General features: G+C 46.4%; 2 protein-coding genes across 8 annotated transcripts; one reads left to right on the plus strand and one right to left on the minus strand.

The window, feature by feature from the left end:
- Positions 1 to 351: 351 nt before the first annotated feature.
- Positions 352 to 6683, minus strand: ARMC6 (armadillo repeat containing 6). Of its 2 annotated transcripts, none has more exons than XM_030509276.1 (8): positions 6588 to 6683; positions 5521 to 5673; positions 4985 to 5067; positions 3914 to 4484; positions 3288 to 3433; positions 2797 to 2928; positions 2159 to 2296; positions 352 to 1603 (listed from the first exon to the last, which is right to left on the minus strand). In XM_030509276.1, the coding sequence occupies exons 2-8, from the start codon at positions 5639 to 5641 to the stop codon at positions 1391 to 1393; spliced, it is 1404 nt and encodes a 467-aa protein (XP_030365136.1). In that variant the 5' UTR covers positions 5642 to 5673; positions 6588 to 6683; the 3' UTR covers positions 352 to 1390. The 2 variants fall into 2 exon arrangements, with proteins under 2 accessions (XP_030365136.1, XP_030365135.1); XM_030509275.1 differs by lacking the exon at positions 6588 to 6683 and adding an exon at positions 6212 to 6326.
- Positions 6457 to 23533, plus strand: SUGP2 (SURP and G-patch domain containing 2). Of its 6 annotated transcripts, none has more exons than XR_003994729.1 (11): positions 6816 to 7299; positions 8413 to 10089; positions 10996 to 11113; positions 11787 to 12295; positions 12476 to 12587; positions 13377 to 13663; positions 13783 to 13897; positions 14767 to 14831; positions 15402 to 15538; positions 18784 to 18904; positions 19096 to 23533. XR_003994729.1 is itself a non-coding variant. In XM_030509273.1 (10 exons), the coding sequence occupies exons 1-9, from the start codon at positions 7185 to 7187 to the stop codon at positions 18902 to 18904; spliced, it is 3375 nt and encodes a 1124-aa protein (XP_030365133.1). In that variant the 5' UTR covers positions 6457 to 7184; the 3' UTR covers positions 21920 to 23533. The 6 variants fall into 6 exon arrangements, 4 of the variants coding, with proteins under 4 accessions (XP_030365133.1, XP_030365132.1, XP_030365131.1 ...); XR_003994730.1 differs by having other exon boundaries at positions 21920 to 23533; XM_030509273.1 differs by having other exon boundaries at positions 6457 to 7299; positions 13377 to 13897; positions 21920 to 23533.
- Positions 23534 to 24133: the final 600 nt, after the last annotated feature.

Consider the following 24133-nt stretch of genomic DNA (forward strand, 5'->3'; position numbering starts at 1 on the left):
AACCGACCAGGCGCTCTCCCCCACCACCCTGCAGGGCACCTCCGAGTCTCTTCACCAGCTTCTCCTGCGTGCTCTGCTCCAATGGAGCAGGGCTCCTTTGCTGGAGGACCTCGGCCGGGAGGTGAGGGCAGGGCGTGGCACAGACCCCCCCCCCAGGCTTTCACGTAGCTGGAGAGAGGAGCCCCCGGCAGCCTCCCCCCAAACAAACACGGGGGGAGCTCGAAGTCTTTGAAGAATGCCACGACCTTTGCTATCTGCTGGCAGATAGGGCTGCAGGAGGCTTGACTTCCAAACTCAGCACCTTTCTTTTCCTACCTCAAAAAACCTCCAATGAAAAACCAACCACTCTTGTACGTTTTTATGTTTTATATGGTCAACATTTCTACAGAGAATCTCACATTAGAAAACATCTGCTCAGGTACAGCAGGAGCAGCGCAGGAGGAAGGTTCAGCACCAGAGCAGGACTGGTAACCCCATAGCCAGAAATAGGGGCACACATGCCTTTAGCTGAGCTTTCAGAGCCTCTCTGGATGTTTCAGCCCCTTTTTTGCCCCCAAGCCTGCAACAGAAGTAGGCTCTTCACTATTATTTCAACACTCCTGAATTCAGGGACGTGCTGACCTGCTAAGAGAGAACCAAAGCCCGGGTTCCCCAGCACTGGCTTCCTTCTGCCTGGTACCACGTTGTCCCTGTTTTGAAACCTCACCACCATCCCCAATGTGCTCATCTCACTGACAGAAACCACGAACTTTCCTCCTGGTTGCAAATGGTACCATCACAAAGTAGGTCGCTTTGGGCCACACTATCCAAAATCCTTTGCTTTTGTTTGAAACGTTACGTTGGCTGAAAAATCCAAACCAAAGCAGCAATGCAGAGTATGGTCAGCAGTAAAATAATAGTACAACAGTGGAACAGGACAGAACACATTCACAAATGATGGGAGTCCTCCTCATCCATGTCGTTATCCCAGATCAGGCTGCCAGCTTCAACTGGCAGAGAGCAGAGGGAAAACCAGCACCGGCTACCACAGTACACACCAAACTCCTATTGGAGAAGAGCTGCTTTTGCTCTCACTGTACAGATCAGAGCACATGGGAACAGCCCCATTCTGGCCACAACGAACATACATAAGGGGGAGCAGGTCATCTTCAGGCATGAGGTGATTCACGGAATGGTCACTACACAGAGTTGCTTTGCAGCCTGTGAATGCGTGAAGCCATTTCAGCTGTAGCTCCCAATAAAAAGATCACTGCAGCCTCACAAGCCAGGCATTTGCTTCAGATATTCCAGTTCTGTGTAACTGCACATTAATCCATGCCACTTTGTTTCCCCCCCATAGGCTTCATGTACGTAGATGTCTTGAAGCTCCTCTGCTCAGCGCAGCGAGGCTTCACTGAGCCAGGCCTCCCTTCTGACCAGTCCACAGCTCACGGAGCTCCACTTTGCAGCCCAGATCCCTCAGCGCCGCTTTGGCCACGTCATCGCAGTCCCTGTGTGTTGCACGAGCTTCTGTTATGAGGTTCTCAGCTCCCATCTCTAAGATGGGCTGAGAAAAGTCCCGGCTCCGGGCGACCAGGTTGCGGATCAGCATGCAAGCCTGTTTCTGAGGAGAGAGGGAAAAGACTGATATTAGCAATAGTTTTTGTAAGGAAATACCATCCTTACCTTTTGTAAGGAAATATATATATATACACCTGGGTGCAGGTACACATAAAGCCAGAGCCTAACTTCACAGAATAGAATCATGGAATGCTTTGAGTTGGAAAGGACCTTAAAGCTCACCCAGTTCCAACTCCCTGCCACAGGCAGGGACACCTTCCACTAGGTCAGGTTGCTCAAAGCCCCATCCAACGTGGCCTTTAAAGTACCTATCCTCATCCTCCTCCTTTGAGGAGGAAGAGTGATACCTGCAAGAGAACTGTGGAACTGGCATTCCACAGTTGCTTGAACCTGAACTCAGGTGGATTTGAAACCCAAACTCCATTTTGCTCTGATCACAGCAGGGTGACAGATGTAGGGAGCCCAGCAGTTAGATGCTGCTTCCCATCACACTCGGAACCTTTTGGCATTTGTCAAGTAAAGGACAAAACCCCAAGGAAGCTGTGAACAGAGCCAGCACCAATCCTGAACAAAAGCCCAAGTGCTCTGAGGCACGTACCTGTACAGCCACCTCTCGGGGATGTGCTTTCATGGCCTGAAGGGCCGCCAGCGCCCCGCCGCCCTCCATGATGACGGAACAGTTCTCGGGCTTGCGCAGAGCCAACATGCACAAGGCTGCACAACCCTGCTCACAGATCTGCAACACAGAGGGAAGAGACACTGCCTGGAAATGGTGCTTTAAGGAAAAGAAAGTGTTTGGAGCTTGTTTCCTTGTCTGGCAGTTCTTCTGAAATGTGTTTTTTCCACTGAAACATGCTGCTCCTCTGGCACGTAAACCAAGTTTGACACTTGGCATAAAAAACCGTATCCAGTAACCATCTGATTCAGGAACAAGAAAAAACCCCTCATGAAGTGAAGTGGACATACCTTTACATTTACCCAAATATCTGCCAAAGCATGCCCTTACCCACTCGACAACAACTGGATGTTAAAGTTTTCACACATTGATTAGTTACAGTCATTTAACAACTGCACACAGAAAGCACGTGCCCTCAGTACAAGCTGTTTATCACAAGTCAGAGCAACGCTGTGGCTTGCTCCCCTCCACAGGCCAAGTTACCCTGTTCCATTACACAGCCCAAACCCCACCTCTAATCCCAGCCCTGGTGGGACTTCATCAACCACATCTCTGTGTACCTGCGGGTTGGCGAGGTGATGGCTTATGGCGAGGACAATGAGGTCTGTCGCCCCAGCGCTCACGATGGCATCTTTCACGTCGTCGTTCCCTGCGACTGCCCGGATGGCGCTGAGCACCTGCTTCACCACGTCCTGTGTCCAGCCATACAAACGGGTTAGAAAGCTGCAGAGAGAGTTCTGGAGCCTTCTGAAAGCCAACCAGAGCATCCCCAGCAACTGGATTCACACAGTTGTAATTCTCAGCTACAAACAGCAACACTACTCTCAGTCAGGCTTTCTTGCTAGTCAGAGTAATAATAGAACTGGATGATCTCTAAGGTCCCTTCCAACCCAAATCATTCCACGATCCTGTAAGGCTGTAAATTGGGATCAATGGCTGGGTTTCAACCCTCACCACACCTAAAAGAATGTGTAGTGTAGCCAAGACTCCAAACTGAAAAGCATGCCATGCTGCATTACCTCCACTCCCAAGTACACTTTCTCTCACTCACCGGATGGTCAATGCAGTCAGCCAGGAGAGACACCATAAAATTTAAGCCTCCAAGATCTACAATTTCTTGACAGAATTCATTCCTGACAGAGAGGCGAGAGAGGGTGGCACACAGCTCACTGAGAACACTGGAGTTATCTGTGAAGGCTGTAGGGGAGAGACCATGAACGGAGTAACTGTGAGGGAGATGGGGTGCTGCAGGATCAAGGTGTTTCACTTTACTTATTACAGTTAAAAAAAAAAGAAGCCTGAAAAAGTGTATTTCACCTTATATATTGAACCAGCACAGATGACATCCTGGTCACTCTGCATCTAGACTATGAGTATCTTTTCTTGGCCAGAATGCAGCACCTCAGCAGGGACAATGTGCCTGTAAACCCACACTGGGCTGTAAAATACCTCGTAGATAAGACTGACAAATAGCTCCACTAACTGCCACCTTAGTGCCTCTGGAACACTCGCATTATTTTTCTCTCTCAGGGCACATTTCATCAAAAGAATTAAACATCATTTGAGTGGCAAATTTCTGAATCATCTCTGGGGAGCTCCAAGTTCCACCAAAGCACTGCTTTGAGATAAGAAAACCCAGAGGATTCAAAACGAGGATCAACATGAGGTGAATTTTACCTTTTGCAGCTTCAATGAGGACTCTTAACCCATCGTTTTCCAACACAATCATTTTAGCATGATCATGAGCATGGCCAAAGGGCACGCGGATGTCGTCATCAAACGTCATGATCCTGAGGGCCGAGGCGGCCGCGCGGACGACGTCGGCGCTGTGTCTGTGCTGGATTATGGCTCCCGTCAGGAGAGGCAGAATCCCACCTTTCACAAAGTCCTGACGGTTCTGCTCGTGCTTCAGACAGGCGTGGCGAACACATCGGATCCCAGCCAGCACCATGTCCGCATCCTCCCTGTATTCCTGCAGAGTTTGGAGCAGCAGATCCTGGCCAGCGGAGTCAAGCAGGTCTGGCTGCCCATCCAAGAGGGCAGACAGAGTATAAAAGGCTTTCAACATTAGGTTTCTGTCTCCTGAAGCCACCTGGCAGGCAGAGAACACCACAGGATAGGCACCATTCTGCCCAGCCAGGCAGCGGAACGCCAGCTGCTCTTTGCACTGGGCAGTGAAGACCACGAGCTGCTCGGCCACCTCAGCAAGGTCAGAGTCAGCCACAGCTTTCCCGAGGGCATCTAAAGTCTAAAGAAGAGAACAAGAGTTAATTTTGGACCTGGACTGGGAAGGAGTGAGAGCAGTTCTTTCGAGTCAGGCACATTTGTTTATTTATAATCAGAGTCTACCTTTACATTTAACATTACTTTGACACGACTAAGAAACGGCTGTCTGAAACAGCAGCATGTTGTCCTCACGCACAGAACCCTTGCAGGAACACCAGCATCTCTCTACTTCTGCCATCACAGTGGACCAGTCTGACCAGTAGTGGGTGAACTATCAACGGTGTGCACCACTATTTTTCTATTCTTGCTGGTAAGGGTCCCTTCCAACCCAAACCATTCCATGATTCTATGAACTTTTTGTATTATTCCTAGCCTGCACAATAGATGGGATAAGCTGCTTGTTGAAGAGCTCAAAGAGAAATGAGACAGAGGCTGAAGCACAAGGTATGTCTCATTATTCTTAACCTATTACTTAAACTCATTTAACCCTGATCCTTAGACAACATGAATTTGTGCTCCTACCAGCAAAATCTCATGCTTTTGCTTCTGCCCATTTTCGGAGGCGGGCGGCCGCACAGCTTTCACAATATTGCTTAGATCAACACCTGCAAGGAAAAACAAAACCCAGATTCCTGTTAGTGACAGCAACTTGGGTAAAATTTGTCAAGGTAACCACAGTTGAACAAAGATGACCTGATAGTAAAGTGTGGATCAACGCACAAAGATGCTGAAATGATGCTAACGTTCTGTCTAACTATAAGGGTCAAATACATCCTGGAACAAAGCGTCAACTCTAATGGCTAAATGTTAACTGGGAAAGAAGAAAAAACCCACCCATTGACCAAACTGCAGTTTCACTCAGAGCAGTTTTTCGGTCATAATTACTCCATGAAACAAGGTTAGTATTAATTGTGTCAGTGTTCCACTTCACAAAGGCTCTTTTCAATACCGGCGGATGGATCGATGGATCTTTGCATGCAGGTTCTCTTAAAGTTTAAGATATGTAAAACCTCAGTCTGTAATAATCAGAACTGCAACAGCAGGTGAATTTACGATACCTTGGGACTCAAACTGCTGCACAGCTTCCCTCACAGCCTCTTCTGGGTCCATCTCAAACTCTGTCATGTTTTCTTGCACTGCATCATCAAACGTTTCCTGTGTGATCTGTTTTGACCCCATTTTACTCGAACAGGATGAACCACCTCCTTGTCCTGCCAGTAAGATAGTCCACAACTAGTTTTGGTACAAAACCTCCAAATGTTAATCAGAAACAAAGGAAGCGACTTGCTCTTTTTCAAAACAAAAGCACAGAACTCAGAACCAAAAATCTATGGGCAACGGGATGACTGGGGTTTGTCTTAATGGGCAGAAACATACGGCAAAGAGATAAGAAGGAATCTCAGAGGCCCTGGATTTGGACGGGGAAGCTGCCGCTGCCCTGCCGCAGGTGGGTGTTCCCGTGACACGGCTCCCGCACCTCTCCTGCCGCAGGGGCACAGCGGGCAGCCCGCCTGGGCACGCACAGCCCCGAGAGCTTCACCCTCGAGCGCTCCCACAGCCCAGCGCCCCTCGGCCCTTCTGTCCCCGCTCCCACGGCAGGGCCCGCTCCATCCCCCCATCCCCTCAGCAGGCCCGGCCGGGTGGATCCCGTCTCTCCGTGTTTTAGCGAGGCGTGCCCCGGAGGAGGCACAGGAAGAGGGCGCAGGCACCAGCGCAGCGCCCCAGCCCTCGGTTCTCCTCCTGACCCACCTCGGTGCCCCGCCGCCCGCAGCGCCGCTCCCTCACGGGCTCCTCCCGCCGCGCTGACAGCACCAGCCCCACCCGGCCACCGTACGCAGGCGGCGGCTGCGCCCAGCGCGCATGCGCCGGTGCCAAACGTCACGCCCCTCCCTGGCCCGGGACAAAACCGCCGTGCGAGAAAGATCCCGCGCTGCGCCAGTGCGCATGCACCCTCCCCACCGCGCCGCACACCGGCGGGCGGCAGCCGCCTGCGCATGCGCAGTATGCGGGAGCCCACTGAAGCGGCAGGGCAGCGGGGCCCCACCGGCGGAGCGGGAGGCTGCGGGCGCTGCCCGCCCGCTCGCCCGCCCCTCACCGCGCCGCCCGGCCCGCGCCGCGCCCTCACCGGTAGTATCGACTCGCTCGGAGGCAGCGCTGCCGCGGAACCGCCCGCCTTGACGGGGAGGATGAGGCGGCGGCCGCGCACTGCGCAGGCGCGGCGGCGGGAAGGGGCGTGCGAGCGGTGTCCCGCGGGGGGTGCTGGGAGGTTCCCGTGAGGCGGCGGCGGGCCCGGCGCGGGGGGCGCCGCCTCGGTGAGGGCAGGGCCGGCTCCCGGCGGGGCGGGGCGCGGGGCGGGGCAGCGCGGGGCGGGGCGGGCCGCGACCGTGCCCCTTCTGCTGCCGGTGCCCGCGCCTGCGGCAGCGTGGGGTGGCGGGCGGGAGGCTGCCAGGGTCGCCCGGTGAGGGGCGGGAAGGCGCCAACCGCAGCGGCTCCTCCTCACGCTGCGGTTTACCTCAGGCTGCGCCCCCCCCCCACCCCCCGCGCGGGGACCGGGGGCAGGGAGCTGCCCGCTCCCCCGCGCCGCGCTGACGGGAATCCTCCTGGGACGAGCACAGGGAGGGGGGGTCCGGGGTAGCGGGGGGGCAGCGGCAGCGGCAGGACCTTCCCCAGCGGCCGTGCCCCGGCCAGGGGCGGCATTGTGCTGTTTTGCTACAGGATAAAAATGGCCTCTCGGCGGATCACACGGGAGACGTTTGATGCTGTAGTGCAGGACAAAGTTAAAAGGTATCGCATGGACCGGGGTGATGCCATAGAAGATACAATCCATCATTTTAAAGGTAACGAAACGCGGGCGTGACGGGCCGTGGATCCCACTGGGTTACGTTTCTTGCCTTCCATTTACGTACATTTGCCTAAAATGTGGACTTGTGCTGGTGGTTTTCCACATCCATTTTCATTTAAGAGGCTAATGGCTTGCTATGGCTGACACTATTTCGATGTGGAATGCAAATTCCAGGCAATAAAACCGAATTTCAAACAAAGGAATTCTGTTCAGGCTACATCGGAGAGTGGGTCCAATTTCAGGAGGTCTCCAGAGACATCGCTGCGGGATGGAATTCTGTTGATGTCTGACAAGTTAAATAAATGTCGGAGTGCATTGGAAGCCTTTGGATCTTTTATTTCATGTTAGTTTTGGAGCAAAAGCTAAAAGCAGGACATTAATCTCCTGAACATGCACAAAACATCCTCTGCGGATTCTTTTCTTTTCTAAATTAGACGCCTAAAATGTCTAGAAAAAATAACTTTTTACATTCATAGGAAATGAAGAGTTAATCTCTTAAAGTTGTATAAGCTCTGAAGAAATAATTGATTTTAAATACTGAATTTGTCCAAGTATTCTTTCTGAATTTAACTCCTGGGAATAGGGAAGCTTGGATAGTTTGCAGGAAATTCTGGTGTGTCTGACTTTAATGTTATCTTGGATAATTGTCCATGGGTTTGTAGCTCTGATCTGGTGAAGTTCCAGCGTTGAGTGTGGAAACAGAAAGTGCAGGCTTTGGTAGTTTTACATCTGTAAAATCAGAGTAAGAAGCCTTATGAGCACAACGTGAGCATCTTCCGAAGCTGAGGAAGTTATGAGTAAGTGGAAGATGGGGTATAAACCATGTAACTAAACCACATAACCAAACTGTAAAGCAGAGCTGGGAGCATAAAAGTGTTAATAACTCTTTTGACGTGTGTGTTTAGGTGGTGTTTAATTTGTGGCTTTTTGCTTATTTCAATTATTCCATGGACATAAGGAAGCAAATGGGAATATCCTGATGGTCGATATGTTGCTGCTCTTCAGGAGTTTTGATCCGTTGACTCTTCCAAGTGTCTGAATGTTTTTATCAGTTACTTTTTGGCACTACCTGCAGGGCATTGGTGTCTCTGTGCTTTTATCCTTCCAGCTCGTTCGAGGCCAGTCCCGAGACCAAGGTACGACAACAGCTTTCGTGATGATGGCAGATACGCTCACGACAACGCTCAGCACCATCCGCACGACGACTGGAGTGAAGACCCCAGGGATGACTATCCAGGACCTTCCTATAGGACTGCCAATCCTCTCATAAGGAAAGACAACTATTACCATGAACAGTTCGGCCGCCCGGCATCCCGTGACCGGGAATTTGGCCACCCAGCATCCCGCGACCGGGAATTTGGCCACCCGGCTTCACACAATCGGGAATACCGGCGTCCAGCCGCACACAAGCGGGAGTTTGGGCGCCCAGCATCTCGTGATCGGGAGTACAGGCGCCCGGCTTCCCATGACCGGGAATATGGGCACCCAGCTTCCCATGACCGGGAATATGTGGGCTTAGCTTCTCATGACCAGGACTACGGCCCTCCTGACTCTTGGGAATCCACTGGACCACATGAAACTGATTTTAGTTCTTCGGATATTTTAGGTGATTTTAGATCACCAGGACTCATGGAAGATGAATATGGCAACATGGAAAATCAGGAATATGATGTGGACTTTGGAATTCAGTCTGATGGTGAGTTCCGACCCCCGATTCGCAGGGGCAGCAGTGGCAGGGGAAGAGCTCTGCGAGGAAAGCGGATTGCAAGGGGTGGCGTTAAAACTAAGGTGTTCAAAGGAGAGCTCAAAGCTCCCCTCAAGAAGTGGAACACTAAAAAGCTGCAGCCAGGCCTTGATCAGATGCCACCTGAGCAACCTGAGCAACTGCCAGAAGGTGCTGAGCAACCCAGCCAGAGGCCTGGGCCTGTCCAGCACCCCAATCAAAAGTTGCCTCCACAACCTAATCAGAGGCCAACTATAACAACCCAGAGACCTATTCTCAGGCTCCCAAAGCCTGCACATGTTTTCCGAAACCTCAATTTTGACCTGGTGGACAAATCGGACATTTTTTCAACATTTGGAATAGAAATTATCAAGTGGGCTGGGTTTCATGCCATAAAAACTGATGCCGAGTTTTCCCGGCTCTTCGGAGCTCTCTTTGAGCTGGAGACAGAAACGTGTGCAAAAATGCTTGCCTCCTTTAAGTGCTCCTTGAAGCCAGAACACAGAGATTACTGTTTCTTTACCATCAAGAGTTTACAACATGCTGCTCTCAAAACTCCCAAAGTGGACAATGAGTTTTTAAACATGCTGTTGGACAAAGGTGCTGTGAAAACAAAGAACTGCTTCTTTGAGATAATCAAGCCTTTTGATAAATACATAATGAGGCTCCAGGACCGCCTCCTGAAAGGTGTCACTCCCCTGCTGATGGCCTGCAATGCCTATGAGCTGAGCATCAAGACGAGTGGGTTTGGGAATCCCAGAGAAATGGCAAGTGCTTTTGAGACCACTGTTTCTCTCTGTCGTAAGTCTTTAGCACTTCTGGGGCAGACCTTCGCCTTAGCATCTGTTTTCAGGCAAGAGAAAATACTTGAGGCTGTAGGGCTCCAGGAAATGGCTCCAGCACCAACGTTGTTCCCAAACTTTGATGATTCAACGTTGTTTGGAAGGGAGTACATTGAAAACTTGAAGGCTTGGTTGGAAAAGAGTGGATATCCCATTCAGATGAAAAAAACTGAGCAGGAGTCCACAGAACCGCTTAAAAAACCCTCTCCTGACCCAAAAGGTAACAGGGGGTAAACTGTTGTAAGATACTTGGCAGGATATAATGTCTTTATTTGTCAGTAGCATTTTATTGTCATTTTAATGGTTTCATTAGGTCAGGATTTGCTAATTCTCGGAATTCCATGTGAATCTTTGGCAGTGCTGAGGCAGGTAGTCAATACCACCTGCTTTGCACTTTAGGGATGAAAGTGTGTCTCCTTCCTCCCCTCTCCTGCACGTGCTTATATTGAAACGTAGCATTTCCACCTCATGCCCTGGGACTCTTCAGCTGCCCCCCAGTGCCAGCCCTGCAGGAGGCCAGGCCTGCAGCTGCTTGCGTGAGAGGGAGTATTTGCACCTAAGCAAAGCTGGAGGTGTTACCGTCAGTGCTTTCAGCAGATGCACATGTCTTGGAAGTTGTTTCTATACTACCGTCTATAGGAATAGATCTCTTCTACTCTATTAGACCAGCTAGTTCATCCTCTCGAAAGCATTCTTACTCATTACTACACTCATCTGGTTTTTCCTAATTGAACCTCAGCTGCTTTCTCAGGGAGGTCTTACAGCACTGACACTGAACGGTTTGGAGCTCCCTCCTTCGCAATAGTGTTCAAATACACTTATTTTGCACAAAACCCCTTTGGTGCAAGCAGTGATTGCCTTTCAAAAGATGGCTTCATGTGCCCAGGATGGCCAAGGGTGAGTTTCTTAAACCACAGCACTGCTCGGAATAAACTGCTCTAGAATCTAAGTTGATTTGAGAAAACAGAAGGTTTGAGGTTTCCTTCCCTTATATATTAAGTGCAGCCTTTTTACATATTAATGTTGAGAAATTGCAAATGTCAGTGTGTCAGAGAATAACAAGGATGACGCAGTGATACTCCGTGGCTGAGCAGAATGCAGTGACTGCTTTTCTCTCTCCCCACAGTCCCCCAGCGAGCCGATCGGAAGGTTGTAGAGACGATTGAAGAGCTGGTGACCAGCATCGTGTCAGGAACCTTGTCTGCCAAAGAGAGGACTGCTCAAAAGAACTGCCCTGAGTATTGGTAGGTGTGTTTGGACAGCATGTTGTAATGCTGCTTGCTGGCAAAGATCTGTGGAATAGATTTAATTAAATCCAGTATTTGTTGGATGGGTGTAAGATCAAAGCCTATTGTATATTTAATCAGACTTTTTGAGCTCATTACAACTCCTGATACCCATGGAAAATGTCCTGTTGCTTCTGCCTTGTCTTGTAGCTCATGATGCTTTTGATCTGTCAGTAACGGCTGCACCTCAATCCAAATGCAGGGCGTTAAAAGCAATTTGCATGCACGAGATGAGAATAGGAAGCAAGTGTAGTTGGTATAAACACACAGTGAGGTGACAGACTTATGGATCTCATGTTCTAAATAACGTTGGAAAAGGAAAGCTGAGACACATCCAAGTGTAATGATCTTTTAATCTGACAGTATCTCTTAATGTGTGAATTGCAGCATAGCTGCTTAATTTCTAGCCGAATGATTTATCTCAAACCCCTCCATCATTTACTCGCTTGGCATGCTTTACTCACTGCTCTACAAGTGGAGTTGGGTGTTACTCTGAGGCTAATGTTAGTCTAGCAACTTGTGTGCACCCCTGGAAAAAAGGGTCAATTGCTGCAGACTTTCTGCTCTGTGAATTCGAGATCAGTTGTGCTTTCAGCTCAGGCTTTCATTCTGTCGATGTGATTTTCTTTAGGTTCTTGTCTGATGAAGATAGTCTGGAATACAAGTATTACAGGCTCAGGTTATCAGAGATGCAAAGGCGGACGTCACCTGGCACGGAGGTGGGTGTGGAGGGCAGGACACTGGAGGGCTCTGCAGCAGAAGCCGTGCGGGCCATGCTCTACGCCAGGAAGGTGGCAAGTATTAAGAGAAGGCTGTTTAAAAGAAAAAGGCTTGGGATCAGCACACACCGCGGGGCTCGAGGAAGGAAAGGGAGGAGAGCATCCACAGGGACACAGACTGTGCTTTCAGCTGGCACAGTGCTGAAGCACCAGGACAAGCATCTTCAAGGGTCAGTCCAGGCAAAGCCTTCTGCCTCCGAACCCAGCCTGTGTGAGAAGAGCCCTGCCCTGGATGCCACCTCACCCTCACAGTGTGCCGCCGGTTCGGAGGTGTCTCTGCCAGCAGAAGAAAGGGCAGATTCTGAGGGTTTCTCAGCACCACCTGACCTCCTCCCACCATTGCCCTCTCAGTTTCCTGATGGTATGTGAAGCTGCAAGATTAGATTTTCACCTGTAAGTTGTATGAGAAAAAAAATTGCATTGAATGTTCTGGAAATGCCAAAATCACTTATTTTGCTAAAGTAGTTCTCAACTGTAGTGAGCTTCCAGTAGTGCAGGTTTTGGATGAAGCTGTAGATAACCAGCTTTCTGTTTCTTGCAGTGGATGCTAAAACAATGGAAACTGCTGAGAAACTCGCCAAGTTTGTTGCTCAGGTAGGACCAGAGATTGAGCAGTTCAGCATCGACAACAGCACGGACAACCCAGACCTTTGGTGAGTGAGCCACGTGTTCAGCTGTGGGAATGGGCTCATAAGGAAAATCAAAATGCATTGAGGCAGTTATTAAGGAGATATTTCCTTTTCTGGTGTGTTGAATGTATACTTTTATTCAATGTGTTTGGGAACAGAGGATTTCTGAGCAATGCTCCCTGTTGTCCTGTTCAGCACCTCCAGTAATGGTGAGTATCTGAAACACCGACAAAAGGAAAACGCTTCTCCCAAATGTGTGCACACACTGATAGATGTATTTTAGTTTTGATATCCTAAGCAATCAGCTTGCATCTTGAATCAGTTGCTGCCAAAGTAGTTTCAGTCTTGTTCATTTTTGAAGCAAGGCTCTGATTACAGTAGCCCAAGTGCTCTGCTGTAAATTAGCAGAGGTTTTCTCTTGTAGTCATACTGCATCAGCAGAAAGGGAGCCCTGTTGTCAGTTCTGTCTCTCAGAATCAATACCCCTCTTGCCACATAAACCACATGACCGACATTTGGAAGACCCAAATTCTCTTGTGGGGTCTGCTGTTTGCCTTTTGGGTCATCCCAACCTGGCATCTTGTCGTAGTGTCTCCAGCTGTATAATGAAGCTAATTGTACTGAATTCTTTACAGCACAGGTCCAGATGTGCTGCTATAAACCAGGCTGTGAGAACTGAGGAGAACGATTGCTGTTGTTGGGGAATCCTACAGTTCTACAAAAAATTACTAAGAGCTTTCTTTCTGTTGTCTCACTTCATGGTAGCTGAAGACAATCTCTTCCTGATGTTATTTCACTTTAATTTTTGCTCAGGTTTCTACAGGATCGAAACAGTTCTGCCTTCAAATTTTATCGAATGAAAGTCTATGAGTTGTGTCCATCCATTAACTTCAGTGCTGTGTCAGAAGCAACTGATGCTGGGGAGAGTGCTAAACCTGAAGAGAGAAATCTGGATATTTCGGAAGAGGAAGAGGATGAAGAAGAAGAAGAGGAAGAAGATAATGAGGAGGAAGCTGAGTTTGAGGAGGATATCTCGCAGCCTTTGGAAGGAATCGATATGGAGCAAGCAGAGGAGGGAGAAGAGGATGACATGTCAGCAGGTAGAAGTGTGGAAAACCTAGCTGAAGAGATGATTTCCAAACCAGGAGAGGAAATGTCCCCAGGTGAAGTGCAGCTAGCCGCATCATCTGATGGTGCTGTACCCAATCTGTCGACACAGGCGTCCGCTCCTGCTCCTGGAACCCCATTTCCTCGCAAACGAATCAGCAGCAAGTCTCTGAAAGTGGGTATGATTCCTGCATCCAAAAGGATTTGCCTCATAGAAGAACCAAAAGGTGAGTGTTACTTGAAGGATATTTTGTAGGTATCAGTAAAGAATTCCTGGGTTTTATGTGCTTTGTTGCTGACTGCTATTAGCTAAAAGAATTAATTCTCTAGCCAACAAAGGAGAACCTGAATAAACTGTGTAAGTTCTTGTATTGTAGTGCAATAGTAAAGGTCACGTCATCATTCCTTAAATATTCCCTAAGTAGATGTGAATGTTATCCACTCTCTGCTGCTTAAAAACCTCCCTGTAGTAGTTTGGTGGGGTTTATTTGGTCAGTGTACAGAAGGTTTAACAAAGTTAAGGAGAGCACTGAACAGACTTTGACTGTTTGACTAAACATGTTCCAACTGTGGATTGCCCTGTCAAATGCTGTCAGCATGGCCACAGTGAGGGTGGGTCATGAGAGTCCAAGACTTGAGAGAGAAGTAGCTTAAAACTGATTCTATGTGCTCTGCAGCTGCTTTAACAAATGTCTCGTCTTTGCATAATGATTTTTGTTGGTGAAGGTTGTCATTTGTGATATGAAAATTGTATACAATAACCTCATTTAAATCCAGGCTGAATTTTCTAGGAGTATTACAGAAGCTCAGGGAAATGAAAGATCTAAAGTCCTTTATAGCGTATCATCCATCAGTGTATTGCTGGCACAATATGTCCAAAATGAAATACATGCGTGTACTAATTACCTTATTTGTGGTGAAGGGGGAGAAAAGGTCTTACCATTTCTCTTTGTCTTAGTTGTATTCTGATCTTTCTTGTTGGTTCTGATTTCAGGCCAGGTCACTGAGTTGAGTCCTGCTTGAGATGTACTTGGGGAGTTCTGTATGAAAGTGGTTTTTCTTTACAGCTGAATTTTGTCTTTGATTTGACTTGCAGTGCACGAACCTGTCAGAATTGCTTATGATAGGCCTCGTGGTTGCCCAGTTACAAAGAAGAAGAAGGTAAAGAACTCTTCTGGTTTGTCATTGCACTCTGAGGGCCAACTGGCTTTACAAGAGACCGCCTCTGAAAATGTGTCATTGCCATAAAATCAACTTCAAACCTGAAGAGCCTGATCCTGAAAGGCAGGACTAAACCTGAGAGCAGCCATGGCTCCCGTTGTCTTGTAACTACCTGTGTCAAAAGGAAACATTTAATGATTACAGCACTATTGAAAAGATGTGCATGAACTTTGTCTTCTATTAAAATACAAAAGTTAAGAAAGGAATCAGTTCATTGCTGTCTGGAAACCGGGCTGTAATTTCCCACAAGTGGGGAGATGTTATGTATTTGTAATGGAGGTTCAATCATTAGATCATTCAATCTAACAACTGGCAAGGCAGGTGTTTTCTCTTTGATAGACTTTTTCTGTGTGGCCACTGAAGTGTTGCTTAGAAGATATTCCTGTATACCCAGAAATTCGGGCACAGTTTGGGGAGCAGGTGGGGATTTGAGGGATTTTTTAATCCATGGTCTCCTTGTATAACAAAAAAACCCACAAACCCTTTGTTTTTTGTTTTTTCTCTCCATAGAAACCAAAAGATTTGGAATTTTCGCACAAGAAGCTGACAAACAGGAATGTGGGTTTCCAGATGCTTCAGAAGATGGGCTGGCAGGAAGGACATGGCCTTGGTACACGAGGAAAAGGAATCCGAGAGCCTGTAAAAGTGTATGTAGTGGGAACACAGTGCAGAGATGTGCCACCTCTGGAAAAGGCTGGGATTCTCCTGGTCACCAGGTTTCTCTAAGCACCTAGGTGGGCCAGTTCAGTGGTTTGTTTCCTTCCTCATGTTGGCCTCTGGCCTCAGCAAAGCTGAATGTGGAGACTTCCCGTGTCTCTGGCCAGGCAGGGCAAGGCCTGGTCTGGAGGGTGGCTCTTTCTCGCCATCCGACTTGACATCCCTGAAGGCTGCAGCATGAATGCTGCAGTGAGTGGACACTCCCTAAAGATACAGAGGTGCCCCTGTTCTTCAGGAGATGGGTTTTGTTGTTTGCTGGATTTAGGTTTGGGGTTTTTAACACGTGGTATTATCCTGGGGATCTCCTTGCTGCCACACCAGCTACAGAACATAGAAATAGGCTTTAGGAATGTACTCCTAGGTGTAGGCAACACATTTATTTTCACTCTAATTATGCAATTCATTCCACTGCACACTGAAAGAGGTAAGTGCATCTGCCAGAAGGTAAGTGTGCTTTTTCCTTTAAAACATACTTTTGGTTTTGCATCTTCATTTTGTCTTTTAAAGTTGCTGTATCCAGTGTCCACTGCTGCCAGCACGGGGAACGGGCAATGCCTCCTTCAGCTCCCTGACTGAATAAGGAGGTGGAAACGATTTGTTTCTCTCTGAACCCATACAACAAGCTTTCTCATCCACACATGCAGTCTGTGGTTTAACAGTTTTCTTTCTCCAGGGGTTTCTGTGTTCTCTTTGTGCCTTGGACCCTCCTGGTCATTTTAGCTGGTGGGATACTTCAGATTGTTTCTTTCTTTTTTCCTTAGTGCTCCCTGTGGTCCAGTGGCCATCGCTAGATTTTCTGTGTTTCCTCTTCCAGCAGCAGATGGACAATGTGGCAGCAGTTTACTTCCCCTGCAGCTCTCACGCTCACTTTGGCTCTTAACCTCAAAACTTGTTGGAACCAAATCTGAGTAACTTTTTTGTTTCTGTAGCTCCTGCAGGAGCTCGGCTGCATGGTTAATCCTGAGTGATTCAGTTGTTTCTGGGCTGTCAGCTCCCTACATTCTCAATGTTTTTGGCCATCTTTAACTGCTATTTTAATAGGTGAAAATACAGTTTTTCCAGCTTGAGTCCATGGCTGTGTCGCTCTTGTAAAGCCACCTGCAAAGAGCAGTGCAGAACTGCTTTCTGTACCTCTAATAAGAATGTGTTGACCTTTTCTGGAACGTAGAGAGCACTCCATGGTTTTGATTATCTCCCTGGTGTGCACCTCTCTTTACTGTCTCATCCAGCTCATTCTTTGGACAATACACTGGGATGGTCTCAGTGAGGATGAAACCAGTGCAATCTAACACTTTGCTTTCTCTTGTTAGTTGCTTTGATACAGTGCAGGGTTGGTTTTGCCTTTCATTTAGTAACCTGTAGCCTCTTTCCTCCCTTTTGAAAACCACCAGCTCTTCTACTGATGAATTGTTTGAAACTGCATGTGCTGCCTAATCTCATTCTCTGAGCAAGAGGGGATGGATTAATAATCAGAGAGACTCCAGTTGCAGTATAGATCATGCCCTGATCATTGTATAACACCGGTATCTAAACCCCGTGTACTCAGGCACATCATTTGTTACACAAAGAAACTTGAGGGCCTGTTTTGTTAAGAAAGTTTAAAGCTTATCTTTGGCTGTGGCAGCAAGTTGTATTTGCAGGTTTGAGGAGATTTCGATGTATGTTACTGTGAGACATCCATGAACTGCATGGTGACTCCTCATGGAAATGATGGCTCCAGAGATTTCAAATGGAATTTCAAGGTAGTCTTGAGAGCTGTTCCCTGTCTTGAGCTGTGAGTCCGACCAGGTTTAAGGTTCAAGAGATATTTAAAACCCCCCAACCAACCAGCCCCCAACTCAAAGGAGAGCGTTGCTATGGGACAGACCGTGCTCTGAGTGATTATCTCATGTCTTTAACGAGGTGTTTTTATTCTGGAAGTAATCTAGAAGGGAGCTGTAGTGTAAACAGAAACCCAACCAACCCAAATCATCTGTTCTTTCTGGTTGGAAGCATGAAGCAGCCATTGTGTAATGGGAGAGTCTGCTTCAAAGAGGCTGTACTGCAAAAGAGAAAAAATAGCCACGTTTTGGGAGGTCTTTTAGGTGACGTCACTTTTAACCACAATAGAAAATGTGATGATACAGCTGCCAAGTCACACTCTGTACCATTTGGGACAAGAGAAACAGCACCCAGGTTTCTGCTGTGGGCTGTAAAGTTGAATTTGCTTTTTAGAGTCTGAGTATTCTCTCAGAATTGCACTATCTACTTGGCTGACGTGGATCTGATATGACAGAAATTGGATAAGAATAAGTTTTCTTTACTTCAAGTCCTCAGATTTTACCCTGAGAGCCCAGCAAACCCGATTGGAGCACATGGGGCAATCTGAAAAGGTTTTCATACTTTAATATTATCTAAAGATTTTGTTACGTAGTCTCTGCTGTGCAGGGTAAAACTAGCCCAGAGGATCGATCATTCCTGTGGCAGAGGTTTCATTCATCTTGGCTTTGTAATGTCTCTGTTCTATGCACACAGCCTGGAGAAAGAGATGGGGTTTAATTGTTTGGACCTCAGCATTCTTGTGGGTCACCTACTTCCAGGGTAGAAAGTTGGTTTGATGTTGCTGAGGCCCGTCTGCTCCTGTTGGCATGTTTGGGTGAAGAAAGGAGTTAAAGACTTGCTTCCTTTTCGGAAGGGCAGGACTTGTCTGTGGTGCGTGTCTTGCTTTGGGGGCTAGACATTTTAAGCAGCATTATGATCCTTTGGTAAAATTATCATCTGTTATGCAGTTACGTGGTGTTTCCTCCAAGTCTCTGACTTCTGTCATTTTTGAAATGTAAGAAACAAGGCCATTTTTGCCATCTTTTCAACAGAGGATCTTGTATACCATGAATAAAGTGGTTAAAGTTCATGCAAGAATTTGATCTGTTGGATGACTATATCTTCACTGCTCCCTTAATATCCTAGGAGCATTTTCTTCTGGTGGGTATTTGCATGTGCAATGGGAGGTGGGATTGTTTTATGGTTGATCTGGTATGCCAGATACGAAGCCTCCACTCCCCCTCTCCCCCCAAGTGAAGCAGAATGACTTTCCACTTGAATTGTGTCTATGTTGGAAGCTATTGTTTAGATCTCTTCTGCACATTGTCAAATGTAACAGAAACAGAGTGTTCTAACTATTCATTTTACTCCCTAGGGGTGCTACCTCTGCAGGGGAGGGCTTGGGTGTTGCAGGGGAAGAAAATAAAGAAGATGCATTTGATGTTTTCCGTCAAAGAATGATACAAATGTACAGGCAGAAAAGAGCCAGTAAATAGGTATGTGCAATGGACACGTCTGCTTTCTGAATTCCTGCAAACATTAACGTACCAGGGCTTTTTAAGTCTTCCTTTACCAAGAAAATATTACTGTTTCCATGAGTATATCTGGCTTCTTACCATTTCATGAGAATCCAGAGCTACGTTGAACTGCTTTGAACTGCTGAATTACCCCCAATCTTACTTTCTAGGTTTGACATAAAGACTCGCTCGCTAGAAAGTGCACGGATATGCAAAGGCTGCTTGTGAAAGCTCCTCGGCAGAGCATGCCCGTATGAAGAACACTTTGTTCTATAGTAGCGGACTTGAATACTAATGTATTAAAACATTTTCCAAGATTCAAGTTAGTCTTGTGTTTAATTGTGCAAGCTAACGACTTGGATGTCATCTTCTGAGGAAGAAACAACTGATTTTGTTCTCGGAAGTGCCTGCTTACCTCTCTCTTTGGCCAAGCGTTCCTGTTTTGTGATGAGATGGCTTACCAAAAAAACCCAGAATAAGCAGCATGAAAAATATGACTTAGCCTGCTTTGGCTCTGATCCTTTCTGAAACCAAGAATCTTCTCAAGTTCAGATCTTGCAAGGCAGTTCAGATTTTATTACACTACATTTTGTTGATGGTCTGATCTTCTGATCTGCTTCTGGAGTCTGCATAAAGCAGTTTCCTTTCCTCCACATGCCAGTTTTAAGAAGAGTCTCTACCTGTGTGCTTACTTCATATAGGAATCTAGACTTTAAAAGTAGGATGAATAACAGAGTTCATCTGAGTCTGAGAACACTAAACTATTCCTTGAAAGCCTTGGCTGCTGAGGTCTCTCACTGTAACAAACAAGTAATGCATATTTTAAGTGTATTTTTTGGGTTTACACGAATTTGCAGCTCTTCTCCAACAAATTCTTGACTAATTTCTTTCCTTCTCAGAGAAGTTTAAGTCATGAGCAGGTGCAGTTCATGTGGCTGCAGAAGATACTGAAGAAAACACTTGGAAGTCAGATATTCAGAAGTCATCTGGAAGTGGATGATCAGTTTCATAAGACCATCAGTTTAGAGAGTCATTTGTTTCTTTTAAGTATTTGCTTTGCAGAAGTTCTTTTATTGAAAAATCCCATGAAATAAGACCAAAAAAAACCACTTGTACTTTTAAGGGACTATTCCACAACTTCCTGAAAGTGAAGACTGGCTTAATCTACTGTGCTTCAGCAAAAAGCATTACCTGACTGCTTGGTGAAGCCGCTCTGAAGATGGGAAAGATTTCACAGTGTTACCACAAATAAAGGTTCGAGGTCTGATCGTTCATCTTTATCTGACTTGCACATCAATAAGGGATCTGTGACTGGATTACTGAGAGAATTTAATAATGCACTTGTAGTGTACTCATTCCCCATCATTAGCTTTCTAAAACTAGGCAAAACTCTTCACTTGAATGTTATAGTACCAAAACCTACTTTGCTGACGTTCTCTTGAAGAGAGTTGATCTTGAGCTGATGCATGTTTTGCTTACTAGCAGTGAGTGCTCGTCTTGCTGATGTTCCCATCCCACACCATGCTTCTTGCAGAGCAAAGAGCTTGTGGTCCACCACTAATAGCACCCCCTGGTCCCGTGGCAGCATCTCCCATTCCTCACTGACATATATGCAAGAAACTCTGTTCTTCGGTTGCCAGCTTGCCTGTGCCTGCTGTTTAAGGAACAAAATTATACTATTTCCCCATTAAACCCCCTGTTGGTTGAAAGGGAATGTCTTCATTTTCATTCGATAGCAACAAGCTTTTCCTTGTAACAACCAGGTTTAGTTTATGAATGCAAGTTTTGGGGTTTTTTTTCTTTATGGGTCTTTGAAACCATAAGAAACAATTATGTTGCAGTGTAATTTTCTGATAGCTCTCGTTTTGTTGCCTTGAAGCATATCATCACTGAATAAAACCACGCTGGCTGGTACAGAACAGTACACTGGTGGTTCTGGTTTTCCATGAACATCACATGTGTCTTCACCCTTTATATTACAAGAAGTTGAAGCATGAAGGATATGAAAAATGAGTTTATCTGGTTGTCAGACATGATTAAGGACTTTTGATAGCCCAGCCATTTCTCATAGGTTTTACTTGGAGATGTTTAAAATCCTTAATCGTTTTGGAACACAGGCTACTTGAAAGGTCTCAGTTGCAGTCCTTGGCAGTGTATGCTTACCTGTTAAGTTCCTATTTGGGTGTTCTTTGCTGCCCCTCTTTCTTTCCTGTGCCTAATACACTGTAAAACTTGAGCCTTTCAAAAAGGAGATCTGTCAGTCACAGTCTGGTTTAGAATGGCACTTGAACCAGTGGCATTGGCCTCTGACTTCTCTCGCAGACCCACTCAAAAGGCTTCAGCTTTTCCTTCCATGTCACTGATGAGGCTGCCAGTGTTGCCATTCCCAGTTTTATTTCCCTGCCAGCTTCCAGTTCAGCTCTTCTTTCGCATTTCCATTTTGGAAGGATTCTTGATGCTCGTTCTGCTGTTTGCAGCAAGGCACGAGGTGGAGGTTCGCAGCAGGTTTCTTAGGGCCAGGTCAGCATTCTGCACTGCTCTGGTGTTAACCCACGTTTGGTGGGCAGAGGTTGGGGTGCATTTGTGAAACACCTCACCCAAGCTGGGAAATGGTACTGTCCTTTCTGAGTGCAGTTCAATTTACTATAATGCTGTCTTGAGAATAAAGGTGAACACTGGGAAAATCTGAATCTGCTGCCCTGGATGACTGTTGTATGGTCTGTCTTTCTTGTGCCAAACTTGAATTTTGGCCAAGATATCAGCAGAGAGTACTGGTGCTGAGATTCCAGTGTTGCTCTCACGTGGGTTACCTTTTGCCACTTTTATCTTGTTTTCCCAAGACCTTACACTCCTTTTGCCAAAGGAATTCCCTTTTATTTTGACCTGCTTTTGCAGGCTGATTAGCAAATTTGAAATACTTGTACATGTGAAACATTTGTTATGCAGATGCGTTGCCTTGTTTCAAGTTTACTAGCTTCTTTTCTGTTATTTTAGTTCCAGGCTCTCTTCCATGAAGACTGCAAGCTTCAGTGAACATTTTAACTAACTTCAGTGGTGTGTCTACTGTCTTTTGGTTGGTTTTTTTGCCATTAATCTTGTAGAGCAATTTGCTAGTTTCTGTTCGGTGCGAGTTGGCAGTAGTGCTAAGCTAGTAGCAACTAGATGTTTATGTTACTGGATAACTGACATTTCTTCCTAGTGTAAGTAAACATGTTAGCATTGTTAATCTTTTAATATCTGCAATAAATGTAGAACTAAACGATTTCTGGTTTAAATGTTTTGCTTGTGAATTTGGCCATTTGTAAGAGATATGCATCACTTTGGCACTAACAAGTGGAATTGAGATTACGCAGTGTTATGTTAGTGTAAAGCAGGATTTTATAGTGTATGAGGGAAGGAAGGTCCCTCTGTTTCTGTGCTGCTAAATGTCTCTGTGGAGAATACCCACTAAATCATTTCTCAGTTGGTTTTTCATGTGGCTTCTAGTGCATTAAATCCATCCTCGACAGTGTTACTCCCCACATGAGCACCCAAATGGTCGTGCCCCAGTCAGAATGCGAGAGTTTTACCCTTTATTCCCGTGTCCCAGGAATTAGTTGTCTCTCTGATTTTCTTGGTGGACTGACTTTCAAAGAGCAAAGCTTTCTCTTTACATATGTGTGGTTTACTGTTGCCTTTAAATTCAAATTCCTTTTTTAGACAGGATATGAGGGGGGAAATGGCACTGAACTGAAATTTAACACTTGTGCAGCCAGCTGCCTTCTGTTGAGAGGTAAAGCGAGAGCGGGCGCTTGGGAAAGACACCAGCCAGGTCTCCTGTCCCTTGCTTTTGTACTGACAGCTAGGAAAGGCTTTACGGAGGCAAGTTCCACCCCTGGCTACTCCTTTTTCCTCCTTTTCCTTCAAAAAGTGGTTATGTGTGAGGACCTGGTTCTAGAGGAAAGGACATTTGCTCTCGTTGGAGAGAAATGAGATCCCCATTCTGGGGGAGGTGCCCTAACAGAGTAGAACTACAGTCACTAATATGCTGTTTGGAGTAATTGTGTTGGATTAATTGAGATGTTTTCTCTTTTTTTTGCCTTCAAAGCTTTTTTTTGCTGTAATACCGGGGACATTTTCCTATTTATTTGGGGGGTTATTTTTAAGAAGACAACTCCAGCATCCTTAGTGTGAACACTTAATCTGTGCTGAGATGATTGTTCTCTAAATCAATGTACAGTATATTTTCTATTGATACTCCATTCTGCTTTAAAGTTAATCCTGATGTATCGTGCCCAAAGCAAGTCTGGACTTAGAAATTCAAATGTTATTTGGGATGGTTTTCTATCCTCCAAGCAGGTATATTTTCTAATTAAAAATGAAGTCCTGAAAGTCCTGTATCATCTTTAATCCTGCATATCTCATGACTGAGTGGCCAATCACAACCAGACTGTAGATTTGAGCAATAATAAACACCTTAAATGAGAATATGCTCAAAGAACAAGAGGGTACTTCTAAAAATAAATAGTTTTCTGTGAACCTTGTCAAGTAGGAAACTTGCTGAATTGCAGCAAGGGTGGAAACTGTTTGCATTATCTGTGGGCAATAAAGTTACTGCTGTTTAAGAAAGTGCTGGCACATGGTGTGTTCTCTTCAGCTTTTTTGTGCCGAATTCCCGTCGTTAGAAGGTTGTGCTGATTTCCTTGATGATTCTTTCCTAGCCAAGACTTTGAAGGGGGAAGTCGTGTTTTGTTATCCCACCACGAGGTAATAAAGCAATAGCAAAGCAGCAAACTCAAAGCAAAGTGATGTGAGTTTTAAAACAGCTGCCTCTTTGGCAGAGGTTCATTGGAGACTCCGATTCACGGGGTGAACGAAAGCTCTATCTTGGAACAGTTGACAAGGCCTATTTTTAGAAACCAGAACTATTGTTGGGTGGGAAATGGGAATTTGGAAAACCAATCTAAAAGGAGAAGTCACAACACAAAAGTGAAAAGAGAATCTCTTAAGTTCTGGCTTTATTTGATGCCATATCCATTGCTGCAGGTCATATACCGGGGCCAGCAGGGGGAAGGTCAGTAGAGGGAGTTGTGTGAAGTTCGTGGTTGCACATGCTGAGCACAGGAACATCCACACTGAGTTTTAGTGTGTGATCCCGGTAATTGAACACCAGTCTTTAAGAGGGTGTAGATCAGTTCTCATCCATAGACTTGTGTCATTTAGGTGCTC

Source organism: Strigops habroptila, chromosome 20 (assembly GCF_004027225.2).
Source record: "Strigops habroptila isolate Jane chromosome 20, bStrHab1.2.pri, whole genome shotgun sequence".
Taxonomy (NCBI): Eukaryota; Metazoa; Chordata; class Aves; order Psittaciformes; family Psittacidae; genus Strigops; species Strigops habroptila.